Raw genomic sequence first — 18,002 nt, forward strand, 5'->3', positions numbered from 1 at the left:
TTTCCCGTGGGGTGATGTGTATAAATCAGATTAACTCCACCGAGAGTAATGGAGTAAATATATCTGAGAGAATCCAGCCCTGCACTTCCAACATTTCTTTAGTTTCAGTTATTTTCAAGGTGGGCTCAAGCCGCTGGCCACTTAGAAATTTATAACCATAGTAACAGTTAAAAAGATGAGATTTTGAATGAACATTTTCTGTAAGAGGTGAAGGAGAGTCTCCCATCCATGGCTGGAAGTACGCCGTTTATGACCTGTATTTCAGAAGCTCTTGTTCCACCTTCCACAGCACCATTAACAACCAACACGTGATATTCCCCACATACCTTTTCTAATATGAAAAGTTGATAATTATTGTTTAAAACAGAAAAGAGAAGCTCATGAGATGTACCACTGTCCTTCTCTTCTTGAAATTGATGCATTCTGTAAAATCCCTAGAGGAAGAAGTTTTAGAAAAAAAGTAAAAGAGAAAAGCAGGGAGCAGTAGGTCCCTGTGGATGATAGTTGAGGTGCCATGGCTGATTTATAGGTCTCCAAAATATTTGCAATGCCCATATTATACTTGTTCTGGGGATAAAGAGAGGATTTAATTCACTAGTACTATCAATCTGTTACCTTTCAAGGCAGTAAATTCACTAAATTCACTAAAAAAAAGCAATTCAGCTTCATGTATTTGTTGTGGTAATATATCATCTATCATTTACTGTATGTAAGTACCAACAGCACAAACATTTAAAATCATCAACAGAACTATAAAGAGATGAAAGAAAAATCTTTCAGAATAAATCTTTGTCTTTTCCAAAGCAACCTACTCTGTGATAAGGTTATAGAGTGAAACATGTTACTGGGAGCTTGAAATAAAATTCTTATTTGTGCCATTGCAAATGTTTTAACAAAATTGTTAAAACTCCTTTCCTATTTGTGTATGATACTGATGGCAGGAAGAAGAGGGGGAATTTTAAAAGTAGGCTGATATGCCTTGGTTTCCTCTACAGTGATGCAGTGAGGTTTCTCCAGGAGATTTCTCAGAGACCTGAAAACTATACACGATGGGGAGCCTCCTATGGAGGAATCTAACTGTCCTTATTAAAACTGCTGGGATGCCTGTCTCTTAAGGCTAATCTTAATAGTTAATCTGATAGTGAAGAATATCCTCATTAATACTTAGATTAACCTATCATCTCTGAAAAGAAATAATATTTGCAATATTTTTCTTTCTTGAAATGAATGTAGAAAGGCAATTGAATTAAATTAGGGGAGTCATCTACGCTGTAACACTCCCTTTCCTCTGCCACTTGTTTTCATTCATCCACTAGTTAGCCATATTTTACGTTTTGATACCATTTATATTGTATTTTCGGTACAGCTATGGTGGTTTTCTTTATTTACTCCTAGCATCCCCTGCTCATTCAGCAGTCTAAAAGCCTTGAAGAGGCAACATCTGTGTTGAAGAAGTAGAAGCGACCACCAGGTCAAGAGAAGCTTTCTTTGAACACAACATCTGCTTACACAGACTGTCTTACAAGATCAAATCGTAATGGCCAAGATGGAAAAGAAGGATGAAAGAAGAGATGACAAATATATATGAAGAGTCAGTTTTAATGCCAGTTTTATGCTGTTTTTAACACAAGCCACATTCCCACCTTTTGTTATTAAACCTGGTGGTTCTGCTCTGATTCTCATTATTACTCCTGGCTGGAGGATCTGGGGGGAGATTGGCACTGCACTGGTTGCCCTTTATGATTTTGATTTTGATTTCTTCAAAAGGAAAAGTTCCAGAAAAAGGCTGAATGAAATGGTTCAAGGTAGGAGCAACACCTTTCCACTTCATGCCTTTCCACTGCTAATACTGATGAAAATCTCCTGTGAAAGGCCTTTCTGCTGTCATTTCAAAAGAAACCATTTCCTAAATGGAAAGTTCACTGAATGAGAAAATTCGGTCTGCAATTTTTTTGAGTAATAGTGATTTTTGTATTGGTGTTATCTATCCATAATCAAGGCTATGAGTAGCTGTTTTTCTTACTCTTTCTTTTTACTACCCAGTCAAGATAAGTCAAGACTTAGGGAGAACAGGTAAAGAAGTTTTTCAGACAAAGTCCAATTCCTTTTCCCTACTGTATCTTGTGTTATTGGACTAATCCACTCATGTAAGAGTGTTTTGAGAATTTCCACTCCGTGAGAGTGATATTTCCATACTTATTAATACTAATTTTGCAGAAAAAAATATCAAAATGTAGGTTTTTTTCAATCAAGTAATCCCTTTCACCTAAGTTGCACAATGAATGATATTTGCAGAAGCTGAAGAAGTTCCTTGTGGAAGACAGGACCGTGACCCATCAGGCACCAGAGCAGCTCACAAAAAATGAAAGAAATACTGAGCTGATCCAAGAACAAAAAAGATTTCTAAAAAATTTATCTTCTTCCCACTGATTTTGTGGAAACCATATAATTTTCTGAAAATGGATTCTGATGAGAAATTCCCAGCCAGTTCTGATATACACAGTTTGGACATGGGTGTCCTCTTCTTATTAGTATTTGCTAATTGCCGATCTCTTCACATAGAAAAGCTATTTTTGGTTTTGAGCTGCTAAGAAACAGCAACCCTTCTCTTAGATGTGTCTTAGGGCACTCTGGAGCAGAGGTGAATTGCAGATGTGGTTTATATCGACATCTCTGTAATAGTTTGCTGTTTTCCAATAAAGTAAGGAACTCGTGTGAAAAACGCACGCCTCCGTCATGACTGTGCTCCAGCACGCACCAGTTCACAGGGTGCTGGGCCCACGTGCAGCCCACCGGCCCTGGCAGAGGTGTCCATCCGAGAAGGGCGCTGATGGTGCACGCTGCAAATTTAATAAGGGCACGCTGCGCCCAGCTAAAGTTCAGATGGCCAGAGCAACTCATGTGGCAAAACAGCGAAGAGAGCAAAACAGAGGTTCATCCTCCTGCACACCCAGAGCTGTGGGTGCACCGTGTCGGGTCAGGGATCACTTCCAACTTTGATCCACGGCAAGGGGCAACGCAGCTACAAGGAACCGATTTAATTTCGTCTAATAGGTGTACTTGTGCTGTCTCAGAGCCCAAGTGCTCATGCTTTGTGCATCCTTAAAAAAACTGGAGATAATGAATAGGTTTCTTCAGTTTATCTCTGCTTCAGAGTTTGAACCCCTATAGTTTGGCCCACTGGCTAATGAGGAGCGATGCACTGGAAGCCATCAGGGTTCTCCCACAAGGGAATTAGAAGCTGAAAGATAAACACACCAAATGATCGAATGTACAAATCGCTCTCTATACTCCTGGAGCTGTGCAAAGGGGGTATTCTTTTGTATAATGAATTATTACCCTAAAAATCACTATTAGTCCTCACTTAAATGAAGAGCTCGGTCCTGTTAATTACACGTACTACTTGTATTATTTTCCGAAGAACCAGGAATGTTGTGTTCTATACACTAGAACACAAGGCAGAGGAAAACACAAGCTCTAATCACTGTGCAACCGCTGTTTATTTCCCCAAACTAGGCATAAACTGAGATGAAGTTCTTCCCATGTAATGTCACTCACCTGTGCAGTCCTGAAATAAGAATGGTGAGACAAAGAGTAGTTGTTTGGGCTAACGAGGTGTGCGAATACTGTACCTTGGTTATAATAAGTGTGCTTGGCATTTCTCTAAAGTATACGGATAGAGATGACTAAAAGAAATATGACCCAACAGCAGAGAGAGAGAATCCCAGGCTCAATCCCTTCTCAACTCTCTTAGGAAAATCCTTTGCAGGGGTCACTTGCTGGAGGCTGCTGGAACTCAGTTAAAATCCATTATTCCAACCTTTCCACCTGCTCTGAAACTGCAGAAAGGATTGCAAGAGTCGATGGACACAGCCCGTATCAACAGAGAAGGGATTGCCCTGGGAGCACAGCAAGTTTGTTCCTTGTCACTGGACTTGGCAGGTATTTTCGATCGGATAGAACAAGGAAACAAAAATGCAGAGAGGAGGGTTTTGGCACATGTATGTGTAAATTCAGGCTCAAAAAAAAAATATTTATACTATTTAATGAAGACTTTTCCCTCTGAAGGGCTCTGTCCTACCAGGAAAGTGTGTGTACAGGCAGGGTCATGCTCTCTTTGTCACCCATGAATAACAAATCTCTTCTATGCCTTGAAAGCCACCCCAGGGGACCGCCTCACAGTGAGGGTATTCCTTATAGAAAGCAGAAGGAAATAAACCTAGACTGTCATTTTTAGATCCGTTTCTAATGAGTGTGTCTGTGCTTAAAAGGACGGTGTGACTGTCCGCTGGCTCAAGTGCAAAAGGAAAGTGCTAGCCACACTCAATTTTTGAGAAGAGGAACATGGTATTACCCTCTCTTCTCCTTCCTGGGGGATCCAGGTAGACGGATACTTCCACGTGACCTTCAGAAGGTACCTGAGTGATGGTATTCATCCCTCAAAACTTCACTATTTCCCAGGATTTCTGCATGCAACTCTTAAATCTCTTACACTGACTCAGGAGCCTGAGTATTTCATACTTGAAACAAAGTGTCAAAAAGCCACATCTTTGGAGGCCTTCAAGGTATTTGCATTTTTATCATTGTGTTATCATTCAGTTCCACCTTGAGGTTTCGTTCTGCATCTGAAGTAAAAAGCAGAGATTGTTGTTCTTAATACTCTTCCCACAGCCTTCCTCTCCCTTCTGCTACGTCCCCCTGGGCTGCCCAGTCCTCTCTGCCCCGGGTCAGCCCAGCTCCTCCAGCCCATCCCAGGCACTGCAGAAACTCAGTGAGGCAAACACTGTCTCCTTCTTTTAAAGCGAAGAGATCTGAATACCTAACACGCGTATCCATCAAACAATTTTTGGCCAAGTCTGAAATGCTGCTGCCAGCTTCCAGCTGTAACTTTTGGCTTGTTTTAACTCCCCGTATCCACCCCTGCCATGGAAAATTAATTTAACACAAGACAGACTGGTGTCAGGCCTTCAGAGTTCCATTGTCTTTTTGTACAGACGGTGAAGCTAATTGTTTCAAGTCTTCGTCACCCACACTTGACTACACCAACTTTCTGGGGAGTTTCAGTTTCTCCTCTTACTGAGGTTAATGGCGTAGACACTGTGAGAGTATTTTGCAATACTTTTATATAGGTTCTCCATGGCCTTAGTTTCCCATGATTTTTTGATTAATTTTTTGGGGGAAGGAGAAGGTGTTGTTTGCTATTTTTCTGAATTCTCTAAGTTCTTGTCTTGGGCTGGGGTAATGGGAAATGGGGAATATTTGTACCTCATTGTGTGACCGAGAGCTGTTTGTCCTCCCAGATTGAAGGGAGCCATATCCAACCCAGGGAAACTCCTTGACTGAGGCAACGGGAAGCTTCATTTCATCTTTACCAGTAGGAACGACCTGAAAAGGCTGCCTTGATTAAAACCTTCTTAGGAGGACAACAGGTGAGGGGATAAGCGAGACTGCAAAACTGACCCTTCTCTTCTGTTGCCCTGAATACTTACACTTTTTTGCCTGGTTACTTTTGTATCCTGTATCCCAAAGACCAACAAAAGTTGGGTTGTCTGTGAAAAGCTCTCTTACTTTGTTGTAAATTGGTTATGGTTGCCAATATTTTGGCAAGGACAAATCTCAATCCACAACAGGTTTCAGTCTTTTTCAGGTTAAAATTTAAACATTAGAGCTATGCTTTTTAGGCCAAAACTTAGACACAAAGAAGATCGGGCCCCTATCAGTGTGCAGAAACTGCCACAAATAAATTCAAGCATTAACTGAAAAAGCCGTGTAAAGGTAGAAGTTGTGTCCTGTTTAAAATAAAATGGAATTTTGTCATTTGTCACACATTTGTACTCAAGAAATGGATGGAGATCTCTTAGAGAAAAAACAAATCAGAAATATTGGCTTGGAGTCTTAATAAGCTTGAAGGGATATAATCCAAACGTCAGTAAAATCAAAGGAGAGACTCACAAAGCCTCCCAAAGGGCTAGAAATCAGGCCTATGAGATAGCCAATCCAATGAGACTGTTAAAAGCAGCCATTTTGCAACGTCAAAATCCAAAATCATAATTAAGAAAAAAGTTTTAGAAGTTTCTTCTTAAATAACCTATATTTCCCTCAAGGAATGCAGTGGTAAAACGCCCCAAGGGACGCAGTTAAGCCAAATGAACAATATTTGAAACTCTTTGGCTGTAGTGCGAAATATTTTTAATGGCTTTGTTTATGCTTTTAGATGAAATGCTCCTCACAGTGATTTACGTGGAATGTTTACAGGCTTGTGTATTACTCTGTCATCAGATAATTCACAATATCCTCACTTAAAAAAGCAGGCGCAAAATAATCAAACTTCCTTGACAAGTCAAGGGGAAGAAGTACTGGCAGGTGTGGAAAACATGAACAGCGGGGGGGGATACAATATTTTCTAAATAAAATGCCATCAATGTCAGAGTACAGCATGTGATTTAGTAGCAAATTCTTCATATTTTGCATTAAGCTGGCAATATGCATTGTCACACAACAAACATTGTTCACACTGACCAGAAGTAGCACGAAGGACCCATGCGGTAGCAGTAGGGCACTTTCCATGAGACAAAACTTCAGAAAAATGTGATTGAGCAAGATGAGTGATTGAATTCTTTCGCTGCCGTTCGCTTCTATTTCTGTTATTATTGCTGGTGAGCCGACCTTCTGAAACGTACATCTCGTTTTTCAGGAGGGGCTGGCAGAGCAAATGCTGCCGGCGCTTTATTTCAGCGGCAAAGGGCTATTCTCTAAAATACCAGACAATGATACATCGACCCAAGACACAAACCTTCAGCATTGCTGTTTGCGCTGCACAGACTTCTCTAACAGTTTTGCATAAATGTAACCTCCAGCAACCTGAGGCGCAAACCAAACTATTTGCAAGCTTATATTTTAACATTTTTTAAACCCCTGTCGTATAAACACGATGTCAGACGTGACTGCGATAACCTGAAGTTAGGGTGGTTCGCTTTAAAATCCTCACGAGCCGGCACGTTTAGTTTACAACCCGAATTTCTTCTCCAGGATCACCTCCTACCACCGACCCGGCCGGTCCATGCTGTTCTCACCCCCGGCGCGCGCGGGTGTTTTACCCGGTGTGTAAATCAGAGCAGCTGCAGCCAGAGCAGCTGCAGGGACACATGCTCTCCTCTCATCGGCTTGCGGGTGGGTGGGTGGGTGAGTGGGGTTTGTGTCTAGTTGGAGGGTTTCCCTCTTGGAAATTCTGGGATTAATGACACATTAAGCCCTCTCCAAGAAAGCGGATTGAAAAGAACGAAAGAAAGCAAAAAAAAAAAAAAAAAAAAAAAAAAAAATTGAAACAGGCAGGCAGGCTGGTGGCTTTTCCTGCAAAGTTTAGTACTTCAAAAGTTAACTTCTAAGCAACTGCAGATGCGTGGATAAATATGGACAATATGCAGCAGCCCTTTCCTTTCCATCAGCATCTCCAACTTGTTGCCTACCTCTGTTGGATTCCCTTGTTGGCCATTAGCACTGAGTCAGCTCCATTAGGTAAGGATTTTGTACTTTTTAATTATTTGATAGTCATTTGGGGCATAGAGTTCATGTATATTTAAAACTGAGATGATCTTGTTTACATTTACTTTTTAATGTGGGTTAGAGTGATAGAGGGCTATTATTAGCGTCTCCAAAATAGAAAGGAAGTAAGGTGAAAATAAACAACTTCTAAGGTAATGAAGAAGGTCACAGTGCAAGCTGCTTACAGCACAAAACGTTTATCGTACATTAGAGGACTTTGACTTTCTTTTTATTCTCTTTTATTTTTAAATAAAGAAATTACAAACCTCTGAAGATTCTTACTTCCTACTAGAAAAAAAATCAAGTGATTTAAAGAATATTCATAACATTTTCCCATAAATGGAATATATGAAATGAACCATAAAAAAAAGAGAAAGCTCTAAAATAAGAATCTATTTCTCTAAGGAAAGAAGTATATACACCATATATCAGAGCAATGTTAGAGATTAGTTAATTACACATATAATAATACACAGCTATACAGTCTTTGGCAATAAAAAGTTCATGAGTAATTTTTCTACTATTGAGCACATTAAATGCAAGGCTTGTTTCACTCCAGCACGGAGTTCGAGGAGGACATAGATTTACATATGTAGCTTGTTTATGCAGCTTGGTTAATCTACTGCAGGAATGCATTGAAAATCATGTTAGACATTATTCAAATAGCAAAAACAGAGTTAATAAAAAAAAAACAACCAAAACTGAGAAAAGCAGTAGGACCAGAGCATAGTGCTAAGAGTGATTATGGAGAGAGCTTTGGCAAATTCCGTGGTGGCACTCCCCTTAATGGGAATATGTTGCAATATTTTACAAAATTTAATTCCAGTGAAGTTTCAACGAGTCTCAAAAGTGATTGTCAGCCAGCACTCATTAGCTCTATGAAGATAAAACAATTTAAAGCACTCTTCATTTGAATATCAAAGGGTCACCCAGAAAGGTTTGCAGGACTAAACACAAGGCAAATGACCTTATCGCCTTTATCTTCAAACAATGCCTTTAATTTCTGAAACCTTTTGAAGGGTTGCCAGTTTTATGGAGTGTAGCAGCTACTTATCTGATAGAACAAGCTTTTCATCAAGGGGAAATGACCTTTTAACTCCTAGTAACTAAGTAACTGTATTTTCCACTGTATTTTTGTTACTGAAGGTAATATGTATAGACATACTGATTATACTGGGAACGCAAAACAAGAATTAAGAAATAGCTTGCTGTCTCTCAGGTGATGCGGAAGGATTCTTAAGACTTGCTGGTTTGGTTTTTTTCATAGTGTGAACCCAAAGTAAATGACACTGCTCAAAAAAGTTTACATTCTGACAGATTGTGTTGTGACACTATAAGGATATTAACAGAACCATATGCTGTTTACGTTTCTACTCCGAGTATAACAAACCTACTAATCCCACAAGAATTTAGCTGTGCATAAGGAATGTCAGACCAAACAGCTCTTTGCAGATGCCTTGTTAAGAGGGAGAAGATGAAAAAGTCCTTTAAAGACCAAGGAAGAACTTTATCATCTTCTGCAATCTATTTCAGGGAATGAAGCTCCCAGAGATGGGGGATATTCTCATTATTTGGGGTTTTTACATCATTTCCTATGACTGAGAAATATGAAAGGGTTACCAAAAAGGTCCGTAGCTGCCCTCTGGTAGAAGATTAAGCAAAGCATCAGGGACAAAAGCAACTCAGTGAGTCATAAGTGTGGGAGGGCTGACACAACCCAGAGCCCGTCAGACTTTTCTCAGATGAAATTCTGTAAATAAGCCAATCAAAAGAAAAAGACAACAGATTCCTTTTTTTTTTTTTTTTACAGAGGTATTTTAGACAAAAGTATTTACCTTTAAATAGGTAGTTGCTTGTAACACCACCATCAAGATGGAATTGCTCCCCATCCCCTCTGGAGCCTTTTCATAACATACATTGAAAATGGTTTTAGTTTGGATACGAGCTTCCTGCAAAGGCACTTGAAGGTCACGAAATCCACTGGAGCTTCACTACAAGGTGTTACATATACAGTAAAATTAGACACAATTAATTGTTTGCAAGTTCTCTCTTATGGATTTTCCTCAACTCTGAAACACATAAAAAAAAATTCCAGCATATCCTGAGATGAAGAATGAGGAGAAGAAAGAGGATGGTGTGAGGGAAGGCTATGTGCCTACAGCCATTGGGAAAAGATGGTGCATTCTCAAACGATGGGTATAGTCTGATTTGATTTAAGAAAGTAAATGAGAATAGCCTGTCATGGCAAAAATTTTTCAGTATGTCTTGCAATTTTATAAACCCTGGTCTTGCTTTCACTAGAAGAATGAAATGAAAATCAGAGTACGTAGTCTGCTTTGTGTACTGCCCACGAGCAACCCATGATCTCACTTGTGAGCTTCTGCTATAAAATAGGAGTGCCATGGACTTCCCATGCTTTAAGCAAAAATCTACTGGAGCTGAGAAAACATTTTTCCATGAGTATTTCAAAAGAAATAATTCAAACTATTCAGGAGCTTTCCCACCTGCTTCATGTCCCTACTGCAGATGACAAACCCTCCCGTCCCTTGGTCAGACCTCAAATGTGCCACCCTGGTCCTCAGCAAACCCCCTGGAGGCCCAGAGCTCCTGCCACCCTCTGGGTCGCCGAGCACAGGAGGGGTGCAGACACCCCCAGGGAAGCCCCAGGGTGTCTGGTCTGGAAACAGCTTGCAGGGACCAAGCTCTTGGGCCACGAGTGACATGGGACATTCCCATAACATTAGAAATTACACTGGGGTTATTCTGGCTCCGTGTCTTCACTCTGAGGAAAGTGCAACAGGCATTTATAGCACCGTGCAAACAAAAAAATACCCTGCTGAATGCTTTCCTGCAGAAATAAACCCAAGACTCCCTGGCTATGGCAAATAGAGCAGTAACAACCGCCAAAGGGAGAGGATCAACCTTTATGGCATGTTTCTCTCCCATTATTATTTTTAATTATCAAAAGCTGTTTACAGGTTAATATTTTATTTCCCCCTTATTTAAGTTTTCGTCAACACCAAGTAACCCCATCGGCCTCATTGTCTGCAGTTAATCCAGTTTGTGTTGTTTGAACTAAGAGTGAAATCTGACCTTATCTGATTATGTGCGGTCAAAGCGAAGCCGGTAGCAGGGGTTGTACGATGATTTCTGTTTGCTGATAACTTTTTTGTTCCTCTCCTTTTTATCTGAAAGACAACAGGGTTATCCTTACTGCAGGAATAGTTCTTTTGTAAGGAAAGCAAAATTGGGCAGCCTGGGGGTGAGAGAACCTCTTTCACCTTACAGTGAATGTGTTCGTGGCTCTCCTGAGCAGCATCAGGATGTCACTGGATTTTAGGACTTTGAAATTCACCAGGGGAATAAGTTTTAGTTCATGCATTTGTCTTCCAATCTTCTGATGAAAGTTAATAGTTGTTTTCAAAGTTATACAGGCTTACAAAACACGTTTGGTGTTAAAGAGCTGCCTCTCTACTGCAGCTCTCAAGGATTTGCCTATTTCCCATTGACCTGCCAAATGTGTACACTTTTTAAATTCCTTAACAACTATTTATTACTCCATGCTGTACTAAAATTGAGGAACATTTTATTAGACGCTGTTCATAACAGTATAGGACATTCAGGGCCAAAATGTTTGCTTTAATGGTCCAGTTCCTCAAAGTTATTTTGTCTCCAAATGCCAAATCCAAAGAAGTATTGTATACATCTAACTTTGCAATCGATAGGAGCTGCAAGTAGTCAAGACAAATCAGTGTTTGCTCCCAAATTGACAAGATAAATTGCTGTGGAGAGGAAGCATCATCATTCTGTTTTACAGATGGCATGGAGACGTGAAGTGGCTCAAGGTCGTGCAGACAATCCTTTGGTGGAGCTGAGATCTGTACCAAGGCCTCATGAGTCACAACCCAGCCCCGTGAACAGCAGCACAACTCATAACTGAAACGAAAGCCAATATAGTAAATAGGAGGGTTATAAAAATGCTGAACCTTTCTCCATCTTCCTTGTAAACTCTGGAGTCAAATGCCAACACACACAAACTCAAGGGGACACAAGGTATTGCTGGTAGGTTTTAGACTACTTAACATATTTTAGAAAACTGAAACTTGAAATTTCACTCAAGTCCCCTTTGATTTCAGTCAGAAAAGGAACCAACTACTTCCAAAATCCAATATCTACTTTATAATGCAAATACAGTTGAAGAAAAGAAGACAAAGTCTTTCCTGCACTAGACCACTTCTGTAGACTAATAAAGCATTTCTGGCTTTGGAAATAGCTCTTTCATTACAATATATTCCCTACAATGTTTTTGTGAACCAGACTTGCTGCTTCAAAAGGCCGAAAATATTGTAAGTACCATTTTGTGTATTTTAACTGGGTTTGGACGGTACTGCTTTGAACAGTTTGTTGGGAAAAGTTCTCAAGGCAGACATATTACTGGTTCGTCTGATTTTGTCTGCAGATTTGTTGTCTTGGACATTTGTAGGTTTGTTCTGACTTTTTGGCTACTTTCTTCCTGGAGTAAGTGTCTTTCTTGTCACCTCACAGATGGAGGTCTAGTGTTGGACATTGCTGATGCCCAATCCACTACAAAAATGTATATTGTGTTTAATGCTGGGTTGGCAGCATATATGGCTTGTTTAACGATTATTAAGTTTTCTTCAAAGTAGTGTATTTTACCTTCAGTTATGACCTTTATTAATTTCATTGTGGCAGGTACACTACATGTTTTGCCCAAAGTAGTGATTATTTATGGTGAAATCTGAAAAAAGGTGGATTAGTTTGAAGAATATTTTTCATCTGACTTTGAAACATCAGTAAAACCACGTGTTAGTGCATGTAATTGTTTGTACAGCTTTTCGGGAAAGAGGTTTGTGTGTTAAGCTCTTAGGAGATTTACTTAATGAACGTATGTACTCATTTGCTTCTTTCTGACACATATTATTTTTTGATTATTCCGACGTCTATTACTTTGATTGCTGTGTTCACACTGCATGGCATCCACGGGGAGCCGCAAGGGAATATTCTACATATTGAAAGGGAAAAAATTGATTGCCTAATATAGTTGAGGGATTGTAGTAGTCTGCTCTGCTCCCTTTGCTGGTTTTATATTAATTCATCGATTGAGAGCAAGTTTATCTTATTCCCCTATTTTGTTCACAAAGCAGCTTCCACGAGCTGGATAGCAATTTGTCTGCGTACCACAATAATGTAATGCATCTCCTGTGGTAGCTGGAGCACTTTACAACTCAACTGTCCCCTGACAGCTTTGTGTGTTGACAGCTTCAGTAAATGGTCCCACAGGTAGTGTCTTGCTAATGCCTCATCAGCTCAGTAGCTCTTGCACTTTCCATGAACTGATGGGTACCCCAAATTTTCCTCCTCCTCATGCTAATCAGAAAAAGCATAACATTTCCCATTCCAGACTCGCAGTCTTACGTTCTCTTCATTTTTTAAAAAGTTTTGTTTTTAAAAAGTTATGTTTAATTTGTCTCAGAAGGCAAAAGCCTACGGAACATGACTAGAAGATGAGCCGGAGACAAGGGGGTTCTCAAAGTTCCTGAATTTATAGCTCTATAATGAGTTTAATGGTAAATATGGAGAATGACTTGGGGCCTGAACTAGACCATTCCTTTACAGAAAGGAGGTTTATTATGTCTGCTCATCTCAGTTTAAAATTGTATTTTGCTGATGTTTGACTGTCATGCAAACTTTTCACAGAATTTTACCTCATTGATTTTCTACAGACCTATATAAAGACCACAGGGCACTAGTCAATTTAATAGCTGAGCTAATGTTTTGTTGCCCATAACTTAATAATTAAAAATTTCTTTAGAAATAGCATTATTAGACCTCACTGCATTAGTCAGATATGTTATTTGTTGATCTGGTCCAGCTACCAGAACAGGCAGATTTGCAAACATCTTTCAGAGATTATTTTTAATAGTCGTCTTTGTCCCTTTCCTCCAATTATTTCCTTTATAATCAACTATGGGTATGCTATAAAATTAGTTGGCTGTGACTCAGCCTCCCTCAAGAATACAGCTTAGATACTTTGATTCACTCAGGCTACCTTATCATCAGCTCTGTTCTTTTCTTAATGGACTAGAGAAAAAAAAAAAATAAAAATTCACAGAGCCATTTGCTCTGTTCTTTTATTAGATGTTAAGATTAGAGTTAGCAACAAAGACATAAACAAGGGGAAACCTAATTAATTCCTTGTTTTTCTTTTGCAAGAAACACAAGGAAAATGAAAAGAGAGCTGTTTCCTGCCTCAATGTACTTGCAACTCTATTCTTCAGGTTCTGAGATACGTGGACATTTCATTTTCTGACTGTGTATAAAGGAGTATAAAATTAAAGGTAAAAGAAAGCTATCCTTCTATTTTCACTAGCCCATAACCACCACAGAAGTTGGCTTTTGTTCCAACAGAAAGTCTTGTAAGTGCCAGTGGGACTTAACCACCCACACCCCAAAACATTCCCGCGGCATTGCTTTTCTCCTATAACATCCTCTACAAGTCTCACTCATAATTGTTGAACATAGGAATCCTCCAGTTTCAAGTAATTTTCAGTCCTTTGCATGGACTAGTTATTGCAATTGATCCTGTCAAAGAAATCCCTAACAAACCGCTGTGAACAGTTACACTGGGAAAGCTGGAGTAGATTTTAGCATTCCTGATCTGGAGGAAAGATGTATTTTGTTCATCCTCCGCTCCCTGCATGGGGGTACTCGGGCGGGTACCCCCTACCTGCCCGACGGGTCAGCATCCCCTGAAACGGTGGCAGGCAGGACTCCCTTGTGCCTCCCAGCACAGCCCTGGTACAGTTCTGCCCACCGCAACGCACCTCACAGGGGAAAAGATCTGATACTTCCTCAAGGTATCCTAGCCAAAGCCTACGGCTGTGTGGAAGCACTTGGATTCGGATGTGGCAGGCTGGAGTTTGACTTAATCCCTGTCCCTAGCGTGTGCTTGCACAAGGGCATTAGGCTTAAAGGTGTTGATGTACTTCAGGATAGCTGGATTCAAGTTGCAGACTATGATCCCAGCACAAGCTGTACATGTCCCAGAGGAATTTTACAACTTTTTTCTCCTGTTGACATGATTGCTGCCTTGCAATACAAATAGCTTTGACATAAATCATGAATCTACTACCCACCCCCATTCCTTCACTACTTCTTCCTTTTTCATGTTTTCCCAATAACTCATAATTTAGTCATGAAAATCACCCACAGTTATTCCTGCTGCATCATAATGTCTGTTATCCGCTCGTGTTTCTTGTTCTGTCTGCTATTACCTATACTCCTTGCATGGGTGTGGAGACACTTTCTCTCATTAATGCTCTCCTGACAATATTATTCATCTGCTGTTTCAAAACAGCTTCATCTTCTGTCTTAGGTCTGAGCTCGCAGATTGCCTCCCGAGAATACCAAGCATCCTCATTAAGTGCCGGTGGGATGCGAGGGGACCTGGCGCGCCGTGCCTGGTCAGCCCCACGCAGCTCCCAGGGACCCCAGCACAGAAGCACTCGCAAGGTCAAAAAACTGTGCTGGAAGGAGCTGCTTTACCACTCAGAAAGGCTGGCAGCAGAGACGCTGAATAGTACTCGTATATACAATGATTACCTGGAAAACAAGCTGTCTTCCAAAGTCTGTTTTTTAGGGTGGCATTGGATTTTATTTTTTTAAGACCCTTGAAGCAGACAACTATTCTGGCTTCTCTTAATCAGGCGTGCTGAGAAATCCTTCCCTGGTAGTGAAGCACAGGCTTTCTGAAAGACACTTTAGTGAGGTTCTCAGATTTAAACCCTTGCAGCTGGTCAGCACACGTGGATGAGGTATGCATTTGGCAACCTTAACATATCTTGGTATGCCTTTGACAACCTTAACATATCTTCATACTTACGTTGCTTTCAATGCAGGTAAATTGACTATAAAACTAAAACATTGCAATCCCGTAAAAGGTAGCACAGATGGCCACGTGTGTGCATAAGCAGGGGAAATACCATTTTGGCCACCGCTGTTATCGCTGCTTCATGTAATTATCGCTAAAACCAATGCTGTAGAAATGCTGCAAGAAAAATTATGATGGTCACAAAAAATACATCATACAAGTCCACCCATTAAGCAGGATTTTTGCTTCCATCAGGGTCTCACCGCTCTTATAGCCCAGCTCTGCACTGTGATTATCTGCGTAACAGTTTATAGACTATACAACTTCCCAAAGATAACCTACTTCAGCTTGAGTTACTGCTGTTGACCCACAAAGGAAGGGGTTTTTTTTCTGTCTGATTGCTTTACCAATTGAAAACAATTAAAAATTTACCTTCCCGCTGAGACAAAACTGGGAAAAACCCAAACAGCTAACTGATAGCCTGGTATTTTGTTAATCACTTCTGACAGGAAAGATGTTGTGTTTTAGGATACAGGAGCTGGATCAATCTCTTCTGTCACAGACAAGTGCCCTCAGAACTGGTCTATTGATTATGCCGGAGACAATATCTTTAGATCTCTTATTTGAACTGTTTCACTTTCTATTAGTGATTAAATACATCTTGCAATAAGGGCTTCAGCGTCAGTCTCCCATGTGTTTGTCTACTGTAAAAGTGTAAATAACCGCGATGCACAGAAGGTTCAGTCATTCTATGCCGTAATGTATATTTTCTATTTATAGAAAATAAAAAAAAAAAAAAAGCAATTCCAGTACAGAGTTAGACAGGTAGATAGACTGATCATTCAGTTGATCAATACATGGGGTTTTTGGTCAAAAACATACTCCCAAGTGCCTGAGCCTCAAAATGCTTCCTTTGCTAAGATGAAACCTGTGATTAAAAAAAAAAGCACAGGTCTTCACAAAACTTGCACATTTCTATGAAAAGTTTCATTAACAGCATATAGAATAATCAACACTTAGAATTCCTGACCAGCTCTAACCCAAGCATACATTTTTTAGAAGAATGAACAAGCTAAATAAAAGGGGCAGTAAATTTTAATATTAGTAATGATACTTGTTTACAAGTCCCCAACAACGCAGAAAGAAATGATTTATGTTCATTTGTGCTTATGAAGCCATGTTCTAACACACTGATTTTCAACTGTTTTTTTAGTCGAAGGTTCTTTTCCGCAAAAAGCAAGCCATGGAGGATCCTGTATCCCCTATTGTTTCATGCACAAGGGAGGGCAAAAGGGAACTGCATATTTTGCATAAAGAAAACAAGACAAAGCGAATTTTTGCTTTATGAAAATCATAATTTTACTGAAAGCAAAAGAGTCCCTAATTTTGGAAGCTCTGATGAGGGCCCTGGGGCTGGGGGCAGCAGGTTCCCGAGACACACCGCAGACACCTGAAGGGGAATATACTTGAGTAAATTCCGTGTATGGAGGGCTGGGGGCTGCTGCGCTATTTGTTACATGAACTAAAATCTGACGTCTTAAGAGCCCTCATATCTTAAATAATATTTCAGCCTATAAGATACGCCTGATAACACCCATTCTGTAATATCAGAGGGTTTGAGCAGGGGCCGGTGAGGCCTCCCCCCACATCCAGGGCCTGCAGGGGGGGAGAAACAGGCTGCGCTGGGTCTCGCTCCATCCCCATATCTAATAGCTTCTTCAAGGCCACAGGATTATTCCAGCTCCTTAAAGCCACCTTCATTTCCTAAAGTGTTGTCTAGCACTAAAGTGCGCTGTTAAGCTGATGCCATGTTTTTCCATTCTGGTAGAAATTATTGTTCTACGTAGTTTGATTTTAGGAGTGCATTCTGGCGTCCATTTGGGGAAAAGGCACTATATAAAAGCAAAATCAATACGAGGGACAGTTATATTTCCTCAGCTTTTTCATTAGCTGTAAAATATATACATTCAAGAAGGGAGGGGGAAACAATGTCAGTTTTACCTAGGCTGAAGGAGGAGAAGACAAAGCAGGGAAGAATGTGCATGAATGTGCGCTGGCAGGGGTATGAACTATGCAGCTCTGCTGGGCGCAGGCAGATCTCCGCTCTCACTACATCCAAACACTCCTGCGAGACCCTGGCCTCTCCCGTGACAGGCATCAAAACCTCTAGAAAAATACAGAAATATATGTATTTTGGTAAATGAGGTGCTTCTTGACTCGTTCTCGGTTTTCGTTAAAGTCAAACTGGCCACTGGCTTTCCATTGGGAAACCTTGCCTTTGCTCAGCGCTAAGAATGAATAGAAAAGCAATAAAATAATGCCGAGCCAAATTCTTCCTCAAATCCTCACTGAACTCCACCCATGCCGTATTTGTTCTTTTCTCCCAAAGTACACCAAAATACTATTCTCTCTACCTGAGCAGGCTGTCCTTTCAAGCATCCTTGGATAAACCTCTCATCACCTTATGCAATATATTTTCTAAGATTTGCAAGCATAGAGCTGGAACAAATTCTGAAAAACTGCAATCTGTATTTCTACAGTTATGAACTTAAAGATATTGCAGTGAATT

At 40.3% G+C, this 18,002-nt stretch overlaps 1 protein-coding gene across 4 annotated transcripts in view; it reads left to right on the forward strand.

The window, feature by feature from the left end:
* Window positions 1–7,198: 7,198 nt before the first annotated feature.
* Window positions 7,199–18,002, forward strand: part of LOC128912844 (von Willebrand factor D and EGF domain-containing protein-like) — a 186,160-nt gene continuing 175,356 nt past the window's right edge. For all 4 annotated transcript variants that reach the window (XM_054209491.1, XM_054209493.1, XM_054209490.1 and 1 more), the window contains exon 1: window positions 7,199–7,515. In XM_054209491.1, the coding sequence (XP_054065466.1) occupies window positions 7,410–7,515 (106 nt within the window). In that variant the 5' untranslated portion in view covers window positions 7,199–7,409. The remainder of the gene's footprint in view (window positions 7,516–18,002) is intronic.

This window comes from Rissa tridactyla, chromosome 7, assembly GCF_028500815.1.
Source record: "Rissa tridactyla isolate bRisTri1 chromosome 7, bRisTri1.patW.cur.20221130, whole genome shotgun sequence".
NCBI lineage: Eukaryota > Metazoa > Chordata > Aves > Charadriiformes > Laridae > Rissa > Rissa tridactyla.